Below are 18,411 nucleotides of genomic sequence, written 5' to 3'. Positions count from 1 at the left end.
GACAGAATAATTGGACGGTAACCCTAAGTTTTGAGGTAATTATTTTTACGAAAATATCATACTAAAATAAACTAATAAGAGAATGAAGAATGAAATCTAGTAAATTAATAAAAAATAAAAAAAATAAAAATAAAAGCTAGGCATTAATGAGAATAACTGTAATAAATAAATTGTTTGGTTATTAATAGTAAACATATAAATTATAATTGTTGAGATTATAATTTTAATATAAATATTTTATTATCCTCGTTAATTTGTTCTCACATAAAATATATTATGTTATTATGCTTTTACCTAACATGATAAAATTAACATAGATAAACTTAGATTTTATTTATATTAATTATCAAAAGAAATAATTGTTAAACACCTATTATATATTCCAATCAACAACACAAACAAGACAAATAGAAGTTTGTTAAACTTGCAGAATATAATTAGTATAATTCAATTGTAATTTAGATATATTATAAGTACAATCAAACAAAAAAGTAATTATAAAATATAATTTACATAAACCCACTCAACTAACAAAATTCAATGAATATAAATATAAAAGTTGTAAATAACAGTGACATCATTGATTATTGGTTGATTAGAGCTTCAGAGACGAATAAATTCAACATCTATTGTCATACAATTGAAGTCCTACCAACTAAAACATTCATACATTCCTTCTTAATTCGTGATTAGTACTCGACATAAATGTATAGTTAATTGTTATCTCTTAAAAATTCAGAATTAGTCAGAAAAGCTCATAACTGGATAAATGTATGAAAAGCAATAGGATATGCAGACTAGTGTTATGGAACCGTTTTAACCAACCGCTCTTATACGTAAGGTTCAATCATGTCCTGCAAATTAATCAAACCACTTAGTTAAAGTGGCCCTGATACTATGTGACCGTTTTAACCAACAGCTCAAATGGATAGTTAAGGCTCAATCATAGTTATTATATCAATCTCTGACACCTAGCATCAGTGGCGGAGCCAGGACCGATACTTCGGAGGGGCTTGACCGTGTTAGAATTTTTTTTCATAATCACTTCATTTTTTATACCAACCTACTTACTATAACTAGAGTTCTGACCAATATTGTCTATGGTAAATGAGATTGTTCGACATAGCATTCTGACACAACACCTTAAAAAGCTAATTTAAATAGAGATAAAGTACTAAAATAAGTCTATGGTTTCTGGTGAACTATCAATTTAGGCTCCACATACAAAATAGCACCAACATAGACTTAACGTAAATTATAACCATGTGGAGAAGGGAATTAGAAGAAGTCTCAGTGAGAATAAAAACAAAAAGCAGTTAAGTAGAACATTGCCTTGGAAGCTACATGGGAATATGCAGTTGATTACTTTGCTACAAGCTCAACTTTTCTCTGTTCTTTCCTTGTGGGTTTCTTATTTAGTGTTTTTTTTTTTTTTCATTTGAAGAAAAAATGATCTTTCACTATAAATAGGAGGAGGTGCCTCAAACGCTTTACGACATTCAAATCAAACTAATATCAATACCAATTTCAATCCATGGCTTCACCATCTCGCCGTTTTACTACCTCACTCAGTCCAGCAAAGACAAGGAACTCTGTGGCTTCACCATCTCACCGTTTTACTGCCTCACACAGTCCAGCAAAGACAAGGAACTTTGGGGTATATTTTTCTATGTAGCTACATGAGATGAACTTAATTTTATTGGTTTCTAATTTGATTTTATTGTTGTTGAATTGCAGGCAAACAATGTGTTAAAGGTGTGTATATTTTTCTATTTTCAATGTAATGATATAAGATTAATTAAGACCTACTTAATTTTATTGATTACTAATTTGAATTTCTTGTTGTTGAATTGCAGCCAAAGGTTGTGATAAAGGTGTGTATATTTTTCTTGGTTTCAATGTAGTGATATAAGATAAGATGTACTTAATTCTATTGATTTCTAATTTGTTGTTAAATTGCAGAGAACAATTGTGTTAAAGGTTGCCCTGTTTGACAGAGAGTCCCGATCTAAAGCGTTGAAGTTTGCAGTTGAAATTGTAGGGGTTCAATCAGCTAGATTCCTAGGTACCGACAAAGGCCTGATGGAGATAGTAGCAAAAGGAATAGAAGCGGGACAGGTTTCATATTTACTTGGGAAGAAAATTGGGCTCGCTCAGATAATAAGTGTTAGCTCAGTCCAAGTGAAAACATAACCTGAAATACTTTGAAATCGGAATTTTAATTTCTTGCAAAAAGAACTTCTTGATCAATAAATTTGGTTATCAAATAGGGATTGTGTTTTTTATTTGGTGGCAAATTTTTTTGTCGCCATTTTGTTAATTCAATAGTTTTTTTTTCGACAGTTGATGTATCATGATACTCAATATTCATTGAATCCAATTATATTTGGGTTGAGCTTATCAGCACTCTGAAATTGGCTATTTTTCAATGGAATTCGTATGGTTATTAATGATACATTTTGAAGTTCTTAAACTTTGTTCGAACCTTTCATTAACAAAAAAAAAAAATAGTTTTATTAGAAATCTCACTAATAATCACAATCGAATCAGTTACTAAAAAATTAGTTGTCTAATGATAAATGTAAGTTATAACCAAGCTCTATAAGGAAAAAGTGAATTGGAAATCAATTTATCATCCCTAAACCCGTGTCTTATTAGCTGATTTTTAATTTTTTGGTACTTAGAGACCGAACACGATATGTCTTTTAGTAGCTTGTTGCTATATTTTGCTGCCAGATTTCGTGTTCGGTGCAAATTATATGTAATTGGTCTTCAAATCCTAATGTCGATCTCAAAGTTGAGTGGCTGAACTTTGCAACCAGATTGTCCCTCTCAAGACTGGGTTACCACTAACTCTTTAAATAGTTCAGCAATAAATTACCGATATTATTTGGATCGACAATGTTAAGATATGGTCTAAAGGTGATCTAGGAACATCTTACAAGATTGTACGAAACCAAATCCTTTGGCAGTAAAAGTTTCCTTAACATGCAATGTACATGTTACGGATGTCGAAATCCACTTCAGTGACTGAGCACATCAACACTTTGAATAAGCTAGTTTCTTAGCTTAATTTGTTGGACTATAACATCGCGACCCATGGCGCTGAAATATTACTTTAAAATTTACCTAATTTGTATGATCAACTGTGTCATTAATTTAACAAATAATTTCATCATAGAAATTCTAATTTTTTATGATATAATACTTGTTATTCTAGAAGAAAAAAATGGGTGCTAGACTAACCATGATAAATGGACAATTCGCACAAATGGAGGCATTAGTAGTGGTCAGAAGTAGATAAACAAAACATGGATATAACAAATCTCCATACTGTCTCAAACAGGTACAAAGATGTTGATATCAGAGATTTGATTCCTTCATCATGAGTCTTGGATATGACAAACTCAATTCGCACCCTTGTTCGTATTTCAAGAGGTTGGCAAATCCATCACATGATATATGCTCACTTTTATTACTACAATTAGTACAGAAGCACAATACATGCCAGCTACACAAGCTAGTAAAGAATGAATATGGTTAAAGATGGCATTGGTTGAACTGGGGCACCAACAAGAGAATATTTCTTTATTTAGTGACTGATAGTGTCTTTTATCTAGCATGAAATCCAACATTTCGTTCCAATACAAAACATATTCGAAAATCCAACATCCGCTGTTGAAATAATAAACTTATAATTAATAGAGTCTTTAATGTGGTTCAGCGTATTATCCAAGAGTTATTTCTGTATCTGTATTTATAGAGAGTTAATGTTGTTTACCAAGAGTTATGTTTGTAATCTATAAATACCAACAAGCACTCTCTCTAATCCACATGTGTCTGGATGAGAATATGTTCGTGAAAATTTCGACTGTAACAACAGCAAAGGAGGCATGGGAGATTCTCGAAAATTCCTTTAAGGGGAAAGATAAAGTAGTCAAGGTGTGTTTGCAAACCTTGAGAAGTGAGTATGAGAAACTCAAGATGAAAGAGTCAGAGAAAATTGATGAGTTCTTTAATAGAACTTTGGTAATTGTCAATCAGTTGAAGAGATATGGAGAAAAAATGGAGGATGTTCTTGTGATAGAAAAAATCCTTCGTTCTTTGACTCAGAAATTTGATTACGTGGTGACTGCCATTGAAGAATCAAAAGATCTGGAGACTATGTCTATAGATCAACTCTTGGGTTCATTACAAGCCCATGAGGGGAGATTAAAAAAATAGAGAAGAACCTGTCGCTCAGGTGTTGCAGGCGAAACTAGATTTGAATGATAAAGAAGAAAGGTTATGAGGTGGAGATGAACAGGAATGGGCTGGTTATGAAAGATGGAAAGAAAAAATGATTGCAAAAGTTCTTATGTCTGCAAACAAGATGTTCAAATTAAAAATCAGCAGTGATCGTCCTATGTGTTTGAAAGCCTCATCAGATTCTGCATGGTTGTGGCATCACAAGATGGGTCACTTGAATTTTGGTGGACTGGAGCAAATGTGCAAGCAACAAATGGTGCATGGATTACCTTCTATAAATCATCCCAATTCCAGAAGGAGTTTTCCAAAGAAGTCTTTGTCAAGCACATCAAAGCCACTTGAATTGGTGCATGCAGATATTTGTGCTCCCATTAATCCAAGTTCACATGGAGGAAGCCGATATTTCTTATTATTTATTGATGATTATACTCCGAAAACATGGGTTTATTTTTTGAAGGCAAAATATGAAGCATTTGAAGTGTTTAAAAAATTTAAAGCACTAGTTGAGAATGAAAGCGGCTTGAAGATTCAAGCATTGCGAACTGATCGAGGAGGAGAATTGACATCTGAGAAATTGAATCAGTTCTGTGATTATAATGGTGTTCGTCGATTGCTTACTGTTCCAAGATCTCCTCAACAAAATGGTGTCGTGGAACGGAAAAATAGAACCATTCTTAACATGATCCGAAGCATGATGAAGTGCAAAGGTATGCCAAAAGAATTTTGGGCAGAAGCAGTAACATGTGCAGTCTATTTAAATAATAGAAGTCCTTCGAAGAAGCTTTTGCGAAAGACCCCTAATGAAGCATAGTGTAGAAAGAAACCAAATATTTCTCATGTAAAAGTATTTGGTTGTCTTGGTTATGTTCATGTTGCTGACGAATTGAGAAGCAAATTGGATGATAAAAGTGAGAAGATGGTGTTTATTGGCTATGCAAAAAATTCCAAAAGTTATTTTGCAGGTCAAAATGAAGATGTAATTATCACACCACCGAATTCACCTTCCACATCTCAGACAAATGTGACAGACTCATCCCTAGAAAGTTCATCAGAAAGGCAGTCTCGAATGAGAAGCTTGAGTGAGATTTATGCAGAAACTGAAGAAGTAGATAACACTACTTTATTCTGTTTGTTTGCTGATACAGAACCTGTACAATTTGAAGAAGTCGTTCAGGAAAAGAAATGGAGACAAGCAATGGATAAAGAAATAAATTCCATAAAGAAGAATGACACTTGGGAATTGACAACATTGTCAAAAGGGAAAAAAACAGTAACAGTGAAGTGGATTTTCAAAATAAAGAAAAATGCCAAAGGAAAAGTGGAGAAGTATAAAGCTCGCCTTGTTGCAAAAGGTTTTTCTCAAAAGGCCAGAATTGATTATGAAGAAGTTTTTGCTCTGGTGGCTCGAATTGAGATAATTCGATTAGTTATTTCTTTGGCAGCTCAACAAGGTTGGAAAATTCACCAAATGGATGTCAAATCAGCATTCTTAAATGGAACTCTTGAAGAAGAAGTTTATGTCAATCAACCATTGGGTTATACTGTGAAAGGGCAAGAAGATAAGGTGTTGAAGTTAAAAAAGGCTTTGTATGGCCTTAAGCAAGCTCCAAAGGCTTAGTATTCTTGCATCGATGACTATTTCCAGAAGAATGGCTTCACAAGATGTCCATATGAGCATGCTTTGTATATCAAGGAGAATGAGGATGGAAAAATAATATATGTATGCTTGTATGTTGATGATTTAATTTTCACAGGCTGATCAAACGATGATTGAAAAATTTAAGAAGTTGATGACAAATAATTATGAGATGACGGATTTGGGGCTGATGTCATATTATTTGGGCATTGAAGTTAAGCAAAGTGATGAAGGTGTCTTTTTGTCTCAGAAGTCATATGCAGAAGCTATTTTAAAAGAATTCAAGATGGATAAATGCAATTCAGCTTTTACGCCAGTGGATTGTCGAAATAAGTTGTCAAAGCATGATGATGAAGAAAAGGTGAATCCAACTTTGTTTAGAAGGTTGGTTGGAAGGCTAAGATTTTTGACATGTACAAGGCCAGATATCTTATATGGAGTTTGACTCATTAGTCGTGACATGGAGGTTCCAACTTTAACTCATATGGAGGCAGCAAAACGAATACTTCGATACATCAAAGGTACACTGGATTATGGTTGATTTTACTCTTCCCAGAACAATTTCAGATTGTATGGATTCAGTGATAGTGATTGGGGAGGAGATGTTGATGATAGGAAAAGCACAACTGGTTTTGTGTTTTTTGTGGAACTGCTGTTTTTGCTTGGAGTTCTAAGAAACAAGCAATTGTTACACTTTCAACACGTGAAGCAGAGTATGTTGCAGCAGCTTCTTGTGTTTGTCATGCAATATGGTTGAGACGGATGTTAAAAAGTTTGAAGTTTGCTCTAGATGGAGCAACTGATGTTTTTATTGATAATAAGTCAGCTATTGCGTTGGCTAAAAATCCGATCTTTCATGATAGAAGCAAACATATTGACACCAAGTATCACTTTATTAGAGAATGCATTGGAAGGAAAGAAATTCAACTCAAGTATGTACCATCCAAAGATCAAGTTGCTGATATTTTTACTAAAGCCTTGAAGTTGGAAGATTTCAGCAGATTGAGAGCTGTTCTTGGTGTAACTAAAGGATAAAAAAAAGTATAAGTTTAAGGGGGTGTGTTGAAATAATAAACTTAAAATTAATAGAGTCTTTAATGTGGTTCAACGTATTATCCAAGAGTCATTTCTGTATCTGTATTTATAGAGTGTTCAAGAGTCATTTCTGTATGTGTCTGTATCTGTATTTATAGAGAGTTAATGTTGTTTACCAAGAGTTATGTTTGTAATCTATAAATACCTATCAATACAAGTAGTAAGACAAGAGAATTTTCTTCCATCAATTATACTCTTCCTCTGTTACCTTTGAAAGTTTATTTATTTGATCCAACATCACCTTGCAGCCTCATGGTTTTTAAAACATACATGGTATTGGACCATGGTGTTACAGATTGGGTACTTTCATTGGTGAGAAATTGGAAGAAATGAACATTGGAGATGAAAAATATTCAAACTAAAGAGAATCTGGTATATTTTATGACAAATACTGTTAGCACTGACACATTTATTTGGTGTTCATCTTCTAGTGTCTTAGTATGACATAACCAACATAAATGGCAAGGAAGAAATAATCAGAAAAATAATGGTGTGAAAATTTATTGATCGTCAATCTAATCTTCAAATGAGAGATTGTGGTATTAATTACTATTTAATTAGAAAAGTAATATCGAATCATAAAAGTTCTGGTAACCAAGAAGAACTTTTCGAATCTCAAATGAGGAGATTGACTAGTACAAGGTCTAGTGTAATTAGAGAAAAAAAACAAAGAGATATGTTTTTAGGGTTTATTTTGACCGGGGACTTCACTTCTGATAGGTTTGCTTGCTTTTCGGCTACTTAACATTTGAGCTCTAGGAATTTCTTGAAAGAGGTGTCCCCAATTAGCATAATTTTCTTTATCTGAATCTCTATCAAAGGTAGGACTGAGAGCAACTAGATTAAACTTTCTATGGCATTCAAGAATCATTTCATCCAAAAAAAAAAAAATTATTTACTAAATATAATCATCCTAAGTTTTTTTTATAATCTTTTATGAGAAATAATAGACAGTTTAATTATTAAATATTGTTTCTTCTATTATTTGATGCATTAGGATCAAAGAGATTCGTTAGGTTTATATTTTTTTTAAAGCCAGTACTCATATATTTAATAGATCAACAAAACTCAGCTACAACTAAATCCATCAGTTTCTGGTATGATACCTGGATCAGTGATAAACCGTTATTAGATGTGTGTAGCTCCTCCCCCCCCCCCCACTGGAGGATTGCCGATGTGGACTCTGAGGGGGACTGGATCTGGTCTAAGTTTGATACCTTCTTTAGCTTGGAGACTCTCTTTAGAATTCGGGGAGTGAAGGTTAGTAATCAAGAGGAAGACATGGATAGGCATTGATGGGCCCTGACTAATAATGGAGTTTATTCGTGTAAATCTGCCTTTGAAGCTTTTACCCTCGACAGGTCCGTTCCTCCCTCGGACACTTGGAAATTCATTTGGGCCCTCCAAATCCCATACCGTATTAGGAGTTTCGTGTGGCTGGGAGTTAAGGACAGGTTGCTTACTAATTCAGATAGGCACAGACGACATTTGGCAAACTCAGGTGCTTGCAGTAGGTGCAGAGGCCATGCTGAAACTTTGCTCCATGCTCTTAGGGATTGCTCTAAGAGTAAAGAGGTTTGGAAGAAAATTATCCCACACCACATTCTCTCTTCCTTCCTGGCCCACCGCGAGAATGACTGGTTCTCTGATGGTATTAGTGGAAAATTACTGGCTAACATGGAGCATGGTGACATTTTCTTTGTTATCATTTGTCAACAAATTTGGAAGTGGAGAAACGAGGAGATTTTTGGTAATAAAACCATTTTTATTCCTAACTTAGCTGAGTTCTTCTCGAAAAAACTCTCTATTATAATTGAGAGCTTCAAAGGGGATTCCCTTGCCACGTCTACCCAGAAAAAAGAGGTCCATTTAGTGGGATGGAGCAGGCCGAGAGATGGAGTTGTGAAATTGAATACGGATGGCTCTTGCCTTATCAATAGTAAGATTGCTGCCGGAGGTGTTCTTAGGGATGCGGGGGGCGCCTGGCTTTCTGGGTTAACCCAGAATCTGGGGTTGGGCTCTTCCTTTTCTGCAAAGCTTTAGGGTATTCTCTCCGGTATCAAGCTTGCTAAAAGCCTGGGTGTGAAGAGGTTATCTGTGGAGTCTGATAACAGAGAGGCCATCGAAATGATTTCTGATAATCATGCTCATTGTCTGAATAGCCGCAACCTTATTAAAGCTATTAAAAGGCTTTACTCTTCTTTTGATTTCTTAAAGTTCAGTCACATTTTCAGAGAGCAGAACCGTGTTGCTGATCGCTTGGCTGCGGCTGGCCATGCGGGGTTGTTAGGTGTTACTACCCTTTCTGATCCTCCTATCTTTCTCTCTTCTCTCCTTTTAGAGGATAGGATTGGGGTTAGCTTTCCTAGGCTGATCCCAGGATAGTTGTTTTTGTTTGTTTGTTTTCCTTTCCTGTTTCTACCAAAAAAAAAAAATCCCTCACAAATAGAGGGTCTGAAGCCCAAATGATGGGGTTGGAGCCAAGGTTTGGCTAGTGCATCCGCTACACTATTATGCGTTCTTGGGACAAAGGAAACATTCCTAATTCTGTAATGCCTAACTAAATAGGCACAAGACTTTATAATCTGATTGATTTCCGACAATCTTTGCAGTTTCTGTGTAGAAGATCCACGATCTGCTTGGGGTCGGAATCCACCTGTAGGCCCTGCCAGCCATGAAGACATATCCCATCTAAGAGATTTGTAATTAAGAGTTGAATTGTGCAAGTAATTTCAAAATCATTAGAACTTAGGAAAACAGAAAATTGCTCTGATTATAATAGCAACGATGGCGCCTTACGATCAAAACTAAAGCTTAAATAGTATAATCCTAGAACAAAATCCTAAATGGTAAAAAAAATTATTTTGAGATTTTCACGTAGATATATGTATCCAATTATTTTTATTATCTTTTAAAGTTATTACAACACTAAGTATGGACCTAGAAAACCAGAATGTTACAGTACTACGGGAATAATATTCCAGACCAATGAAAATGGTTTTAAATACCACTATATGGACATGATTGGTGGAAAAAAATTATATATATACATGTGTTCTGAATTGATTGGTCGGGAGTATTACTCCAAGAGTATCCTAAGAGAAGATAATTAGGTGGGCTGCTAAAAATTTACTAAAAGATTAGTTGTCTAATGAAAAATGTAAGTTATAACCATGTGTGGAAAGGAATTTGAAGAAGTCTCCATGAGAATATAAACAAAAACTAGTTAAGTAGAGCATTGCCTTGGAAGCTACGTGAGAATATCCACTTGATTACTTTGCTATTATAACGCTTTACAACTTTAAAATCAAACTAATATCAGTACCTCTTTCAATCCATGGCTTCAACATCTCACCATTCTACTGTCTCACAAATTTCAACGAAGGTGTGTATATTTTTATCTTTTCACTATAAGAAAAATAGTAATTAGCAACCGAAAATTCGGTTACTGAATCGGTCTCTAATATGTTTTTCCAACCAGATTTATATTTTTAGCAACCAAAATGGATCGGTTGGTAATTACTAGGACGCTAAATCTTTCAAACCAGATCTAGGTTCATGATAGCAATGTTTGCAACCAACAAATTAGTTGTTAAGTTGGTGGCAAAGTTACGAACCGTTTTTTAGCAACCACTATTTGGTTTCAAAATCCAATTTATATATCGAAAGTTGTTAGAGACGAGCTTTTGGTTGCAAATATGCTGGTCGCAACATTCACGACGATTTTTCTGACCAATTTCTGATGGAAAGTTGAAATTCAATTCGTCAAATCCTAATTTAGTGATGAATATGGACGGTAATGATAAAGTGGTGATACGGCAATTTTTGTTTTTTTTTTATTTTATTTAACTTAGTCTATATCTTATGGCGGCATTGGCCAATAATTGGAACCAAAAAATTAATCTTCCAACTTATCTAGTTGTAATATTTGCAACCATTAAAATTTTGAAACCACATATTTGTTTCAAATATATCTCACAATTCTAATCATTAACTTTGCAACCGCACACGAATATGAGGACCATTTGGTCACAAAGGGGCTAATACCATGTCATGGAACCAATTGAATCATATATCTTATATTAAGATCTGACACATCCGCACACGCAACCCCTTGGGCTTGCAGGGTGTACAACATGGGCCTAACTCGACATGTGTTTTTAATTCCACAGATTAATGAGGTTGTCAGGACTCGAACCCTTGACCGTTTGATCCAAGTCGCTCTGATACCATGTCATGAAACCATTTGAACTAAAAGTTCAAGCTGATAGTTAAAGCTAAACTCCATATTAATATCTGACAATAATATTGCAACCAATTTTAATCTGGTTTCAAATTTTGGTTGGTAATTACTGTTTTTCTTGTAATGTTTCAATGTAGCCACGACATAAAATTAAGATGTAATTAATTTTATTATTTTCTAATTTGATTTTATTGTTGTTGAATTGCAGCAAAAGATTGTGTTAAAGGTTGCCCTGTTTGACAAAAAGTCCCAATCTAAAGCATTGAAGATTGCAGTAGGCATTTTAGGGGTTGAATCAGCTAGATTCCTAGATAATGACAAGAGCAAAATGGAGATAGTAGGAGATGGAGTAGATGCCGTAGAGGTTGCAAATTTACTTAAGAAGAAAATTGGGCTGGCTGAGTTAATAAATGTAAGCGCAGTAGAAGAGAAAGAAGAACAGAAGTTTAACTATGGAGTCCCTCAATTTGTTAAGAACGGTTTATCTAATTTCTTTAAATTACAGAAATCTGATTCTTATAAGTTTCCATGAGTTTACTTTCTTGCAAAATAACTTATTGTTCATTAAATGTTCCTTATCAAGTAGTAATTGTTTTTTTTGGAATTACTTGTATCATTTTATGCTATGTATACATTTTTTATTTTGTGGCAAATTTTTTATTTCCGTAGTTTTTTTTTTTTAGAGTTGATGTATTATGATACTCTAATTTCATCGAATTCAATTATTTGGCTCGAGTTTATCAAGCCCTCTTAAATTTATTATCTTCCAATTAAAATCTTATTGATAAAGGTCATTAACATAAATTGGTTAGTCTAGATATTATCTGTTTACAATATCAGATTGTTAGCTTGTTGAAATAATAAGGAGAAGAAAGTTTTCTTTTCTCTGAAGAAGAACTCCATGAAAGGAGAAGAAGAAGAAGTAGAGACCTTTCAAAGTCTCAAGGTTACGTATTCAAAGGGTTGGATTTGTCTGACTCAAATACATTGAACTAATTAATCAAAAGCCTGGTGACACTTCACTTGATCAGGGGCAGTTCGTTCATTTCGCAGTAAGGAAGGGCATTTCGGTCTTTTAACAACAATGGGGTATTCTAGAAGCTGTCCAAATTCCTTATGATAGTCACCATCACTTGATTATTCCTTAGAGTGATCCTCACCATTCATCATATCCAGATTTGATCAATGGCGATGATTCACCCACTTGTCTTGTACCTTTTAGCTTAGCCTCCAAGATTACTTGATCAATACACCTAGTAACAATATAAATGTAATAGTTAGCACAATGTTTACCTTAATGAGAAAGATATTATTTTTTCATTCAAATTATTATGGTATCAGAGCTATACTAACCAAACAAAAGGCTATCCTTTTTTTTCCTGGTCGAGCCATGGCAGGCCAAGCAGCTCCGATGATCACGTCGAGCAGTCCTTACCATCTCCCTCAAAACGAGACTCCGGCGCTATCCCTGGTTTCACAAGTTCTCACTGGACCAAATTATCACCAATGGTCCCGGGCTGTCAAGGTGGCTTTAATGTCCAAGAACAAGTTAGCCTTTGTAGATGGCACCATCATGGCTCCGGCAGTCAGCGACAACATGTACAGTCAGTGGGAAAGATGCAACAATATGGTAATCTCTTGGATTAACCATGCTTTATCGCCTTCTATAGCAATAAGCATAATGTGCCTAGACAAGGCGAATCAAATTTGGGCAGATCTGAAGGAACGGTTCGCACATACTGAAGCTACGAAGGGAGATCCATAGCCTGAAACAAGGAAATGGAAATGTTACGGAGTATTATACAAACCTAAAAATACTCTATGACGAGCTCACTAACCTCAGACCAATGCCAAAATGTGTATGCAGACCATCGTGCAGCTGCGATGCTTTCAAGGTCTTGCGAGCAAGATGCAGACCAAGTTACTTTTATCCAAGGATTGAATGATTCTTATTCAACAGTCTACTCGCAAATCCTATTGATTGAACCTTTACCATCCCTGAACAAAACTTACGCCTTGGCCATTCAACATGAAAGGCAGATAGGTCTTGCACCTGTCAAAGGAAATGAAGGAGGCAACAACAACATGTTTGCAGGATTCACAAATAGCAAACAGAACAATCAACAGAACAGGCCAAACAACAACACAAGATTTGACAATCGCAAAGGTAAAAACTCAGCATTATGTAATTTTTGTGGCAATACAGGACACACAGAGGACATTTGCTTCAAAAAGCACGGTTATCCGCCCAACTATGGAAACAAGAATAGAGGGAATCCTTTCAAAACTAACCAGCCCAGGGCCAACTCAGCAGTGAATCAAGGCAGGGAAAGTGGAGACTCTGGGGAAGGGGACAATAGGCAGGCTAACATAGAACCGTTTTCTCTAACCAAGGAACAGTATCAGACTCTTGTTGACCTATTGCCACTAAACCATCCGGGGAAGGTCTCAGCCTCGGGCAGCAGTGTCAACACTTTTGTCAAGGGAGACAGTTCTGGTAACAGCCTAAAACTTAACCCTATTTCATCATGCTGGATAATTGATACAGGGGCAACAGATCATATTATTTGTGATGTGCGAATATACAGTTCATATGACAGGATAGACAAATGCTGGGTAAATCTGCCAAATGGGGAAAACACTACAAGAAAATCGCGAATTACCAGCGGAAATTACCGGCGGACTGAAATCCGCTGCTGATTACCGGCGGAATAGCAGCGGAATTGTTTGCGCTACAGATCACCGGCGGATCTGGGGCGGAATTGAAAAATCGTTGGTGAATATTAAGTTCAGCAGCGGATTCGTTGGTATGAATATCGGCCGGTAAAATTGCCGGCGGTTAATTTTACATACCGGCGGAATTCCGTCGGTATGAATAATAAAAAAATATTTATTATTATTATTATTATTATTTTAGAATAATTTATTAATTTTTTATTAGCGGTAATGGGAAATCGTTCTCCCCCTTTTTTTCATATGCCTTTTCATTTCCCTTTCTTTTCCCTCTCAAATGTAATATACAGCTCGCCTCGCCTCTTTCACCAGCCCTTTCGTCTTTCACAAGCCCTTTCCTCTTTCTCTCTCAAACCTCGCCTCTTTCATGGAGAATACAGCAGCTGCCAACCGTTTCATCTTTCTGACTTAAACACCAGCCAACCCTTTTTGTTTGTCTCTAGGTTTTTCATTCAACAGGTAATCCCTCACCCCTTTATATTACTCATTAATAGGAGTGGTATTTTGGGAGTTGTATTTTGCTCCAATTGTGTTCAGTTTGATATTTCTCTTTTTGACCCATTGTTTTTTTTTAATGGAAGCAGTGCGACCTAGATTTCTCTACACAAGCCTTGGATTTTGCTTTAATTTAGGTCAGTGAACTTAATTTTGACTGAGTTTTCTTTGATTTTGGATGGGTTTAAGGATTTCCCCCTTAATTTGGGATTTAGGGTTTAGAGATTCACATTTAGGATTTCCCCCTCTAATGATGGAACCTCTTTAGATACTATGTTTTAACATCAATTTTGCATGATACATTCATTTTCCCTGCTTAAGTAAATGGCTTCTCTTATTCTTTAGTCTCGTAATGGATGTATTGATGTGCTTGAGAATTTCGATAATTTGGCTTAGCGTATTATGTTTGAACTTTGTTTGCCACTGTGCATGGTCATCGTATTGCTGTGCAGAATTCCATACAATCTTAGTGGAATCAATAGGCTTTGCTATTTTTTCCCCTTTTATTCCATGACCAGATCCTTTAATTAGAATTATTTCAAGTGCGAAAATGTTGTCCTGCACATTGTTCTTGCTTTAAGAATGATGATTGTTGGGTATGGCTATGACAAGGTTTCTAAGAAATTGAAGGGGTTTAATGAATACTTGCTTGAGGGTAAGGATCCAGTTCATGCTTGGTCAGTCATATGCATAGTGTTTGTTCTTGCTTTTTCAGGTAAAATTATTATATTCATATTCCCTATCTGGATTTGTTTTCCTTTGACTTCCATGTTATTTTGGTTGTGAGGAATAGAAAAGTAGATATTCTTTTTTTGGCATTGTAAGAAGAAGAAACAGAATTCTTCAGTTTTTGCATATTACCACAAAGCAAGGAAGGAGTGCTCTTGGATTTTAAAAGATAAACCTCCATATTTGAGTAAAGACCAACTTTTCCTGCTAATGAATCAAAACCAATTTGGCCTGATATTTCTTGTATATACACCTATTCCTCCTTTAAGTTCCTTCTTTGCTGAGAATCCATTTTTGATAATTAGACAAACACAACATCTGTCTGATATGCATAATTCCACGTGATATTCCTTATATTGTTATCCTTGTATTGTATTTTTAATGCAGAAGCATGTAATTAGTTAGTTTAGGGAGATTAATGGGTAACTAACATAGTTATTTTCGTATATAATAATCTGTTTCTATTGAAATTGTATTTTATGATAATTGTGAGCCAAAGTTTTTTTTTCTGCTAGTTTTCTCTGCTATGTAGGAGAAAATTCGGATATTGAAATGTTGTTTAGTAGCAACTAATGGTAGAGCATCTAATTATTTAAGTTAAGCTACATTCTAAGTGTAAAATTAGGTTCAATTGGTTATGTTTTTTTTTTATTTAGGGACCTCATTGCTTATTTCGGTAGTATAGGGTTCTAATTGACTTTGAGACTTTAGTTTGACGGTTCAAATGAGTGTTGCCTATTATATATATATATATATACACACAGAGGTTTTGTTTGTCATATATCTACGCGTAAGAAAAAAACGAAGACCGCTTCAAACTATAATCCAAACAGATACTATATATATTCATGGTCATTTAGCTGTATGCGAATTTGTCAGCTTCTTGCAGCTTATCCATTTGGATCGCCAACTAGATCAACCATATGATTAGTGTTGAGATTATCATAGGAGATGTTTTTTTATGGAGCTTTTGAATGCTTACTTAGCCTAATAACTAAGATTATCATATGTGTGTATATGACTAGTGCAGGATCTAATTTATTATTGTGTGTATATGAGTTATTCGCATATGTGTTTATTACTAGTGTAGGATCATATGTTTGTATATGAAATTAGTCTTAGCCCACATTCACTACAAGAAAAACGAGAAATACCGGCGGAATTCTCCGGCGGAATAAATTATTCCCCCTTTATTTTTCGTATTCTTACTTTTCTATTTGAACCCTATAGCTCTCACCCCTCTCCGCTTTCTTTCTCTGTCGACCAGTGCCCTAATTTTTTGCATTTGGTGCACTTGTCAAGCAACTGAATGGTGCTGCCTCGTACCCTTTATGCCCCAAAATTGAACATGTTATTCTAGCCACAAAAGTCATTTTCAGGAATGAGGATAAACTGCAAACATCATCCTGTTCCTGGTTGTCATTGGCATGCTCATTTTATTATTTTTATCTTTTCTTTTTTTTTCTATCTCAAACAAAGTCAACTATGTTCACATAGCTTAGCAAAGAACTATACATTGCATTTATCCTCAAATGTAAATTGACCATGTATATATATTGTTTAATCATGTTTAATAATATGCATTGCTGTGCGGTTTATCTTTTTCTCATTATGTTTAAGCTTGAAATTAAAATGCAGGTTTTGTCATTCTTTTTAATTTTTTACAGACAAAACTACTTGGTCGTGTACCGACTGCACATGAATTATTTGCATTCACTCACACGAAGCGCCATGACGGTACTTCTTGGTCTGATCCTCGTGCTCAAGTTGTCGCGGTAGTTAACAAAATTTCATCTTATAAACTTTTTTTGAGTTAATTATTTTATAATCAATATGATTTACTAACAAGAAATTCATAAATATTTAGGAAGAATATGTCCGTGCAGTGGCTCTCAGTGCTCAGAGTGAAAGAGACAGAGTAATAGATTTATTAAAGACTTATTATGATGTTGTTGGTGGACACAGTAAAAAGCAGAGACTATATGGATTGGGTGATGCTGCTTGTAGGTACTTCGGGTCAGCTACATCTCAGTGTTCATCTACACCAAACACACCAGGCGCATCCACTTCATCATCATCTTCTGACCCGCATTCGCATTTGCAGTCACAGTTAGATATGTTGCATAAGATAGTGCAAACTCTTGCTGATAGTCAACAGCGACATGGTGAGGGAGTGCAAGAAGAGGATCACGGTTCTCGTCAGCTTCATATTGGTGTCACTCCTAAAATGATTGAGAATGTTATGAAGAAGCAAAATGACATGGAGGTGCAAATGAGAGAGCAGTTAGGATCTTTGCAGAATGTTATAGTGCGGTTTGAGTTGGAGATGGCCGAGATACGTGAGAGCCAAGCACAACATTCATCATCCAATCCAGGTAGATCTATAGATAGAGATGAGCTACATGAGAATGATTTAACATAGGATGGATGGTTTTATCTAGATATATAGTTTTATCTAAGTCGGACATATATAGTTTTTCCGTATGGTTTATCTCGATCGAATAGTTTTGTCCTAATTACAATGGAATGTTATTTAATTATATATAAATATTTGGTTTGACAAGTTTATTGTTCACTTTTATAATTTATTCCAATATTTTCTAGTTAGATAAAAAATATAATTGAAAAATAAATAAAATAGTATAATTTTAATTTAATTTAAAATAATTTAGAATTATGATATTTCCGACGGAATCCGCTGGCACATATCCGTAGGTAATTATTTTTCACCGATGGAAATCCGTTGGAATAAATCGGTCGGTGTCCAAACATACCGACGAAATTCTCCGACCGAAAATGGGACGGAATATATTTCCAGCGGACAGAAACCGTGGTCGGTGTGCCGGAGCAGCGGCCCTTTTTCCAGCGGATTGAGTCCGCTGGAAATCCGTCGGAAATACGAATTTTCGACGGAATTTGGTACCTTACCGACGGAATTTTCCGCTCGTAATTCGCGATTTTCTTGTAGTGAAAGGTTAAAGCAGAATATGTTTGCACTGTGATATTGAGTCCACATTTTATCTTGCATAACGTGTTGTGCATACCTGCCTTTGACTACAACCTTATATCTACTAGTAAGTTGTTGAGTGCTAGTGGATTGTGCGTCCTAATAACAGGGTCAATGTGTGTGATACAGGACACCACAAATTGGACGAGGATTGGCTTGGTTAGGGAGCATGAAGGTCTTTATTATTTAGAGTACCCATTATCGCATGGGAGTTCTGTTTTTTCA

The 18,411-nt window shown here is 35.3% G+C and overlaps 2 protein-coding genes across 2 annotated transcripts; both read left to right on the top strand.

The window, feature by feature from the left end:
- Window positions 1-1,483: 1,483 nt before the first annotated feature.
- LOC136231150 (uncharacterized) lies at window positions 1,484-2,452 on the top strand. Its single transcript, XM_066020443.1, has 4 exons — window positions 1,484-1,657; window positions 1,738-1,755; window positions 1,857-1,874; window positions 1,963-2,452. The coding sequence occupies exons 1-4, from the start codon at window positions 1,535-1,537 to the stop codon at window positions 2,191-2,193; spliced, it is 390 nt and encodes a 129-aa protein (XP_065876515.1). The 5' UTR covers window positions 1,484-1,534; the 3' UTR covers window positions 2,194-2,452.
- A 12,580-nt stretch (window positions 2,453-15,032) lies between these two features.
- Window positions 15,033-17,742, top strand: LOC136229926 (uncharacterized). Its single transcript, XM_066018784.1, has 3 exons — window positions 15,033-15,165; window positions 16,818-16,954; window positions 17,047-17,742. Exons 1-3 carry the CDS (start codon window positions 15,033-15,035, stop codon window positions 17,599-17,601), a joined length of 825 nt encoding a protein of 274 aa, XP_065874856.1. The 3' UTR covers window positions 17,602-17,742.
- Window positions 17,743-18,411: the final 669 nt, after the last annotated feature.

Source organism: Euphorbia lathyris, chromosome 5, assembly GCF_963576675.1.
Source record: "Euphorbia lathyris chromosome 5, ddEupLath1.1, whole genome shotgun sequence".
NCBI classification, from domain to species: Eukaryota; Viridiplantae; Streptophyta; class Magnoliopsida; order Malpighiales; family Euphorbiaceae; genus Euphorbia; species Euphorbia lathyris.
The sequence above is the reverse complement of the archived record's forward strand: the minus strand, read 5'-3'. Positions and strand labels throughout refer to the sequence as shown.

Bases quoted from the DNA above. Each gene is read 5' to 3' on its own strand.
- LOC136229926 (XM_066018784.1), top strand. From the start codon at position 15,033: ATGATGATTGTTGGGTATGGCTATGACAAGGTTTCTAAGAAATTGAAG. The intron at 15,166-16,817 runs GTAAAATTATTA...ATTAAAATGCAG, and splicing joins GTTTGTTCTTGCTTTTTCAG to GTTTTGTCATTCTTTTTAAT. The intron at 16,955-17,046 runs GTAGTTAACAAA...ATAAATATTTAG, and splicing joins CTCGTGCTCAAGTTGTCGCG to GAAGAATATGTCCGTGCAGT.
- LOC136231150 (XM_066020443.1), top strand. From the start codon at position 1,535: ATGGCTTCACCATCTCGCCGTTTTACTACCTCACTCAGTCCAGCAAAG.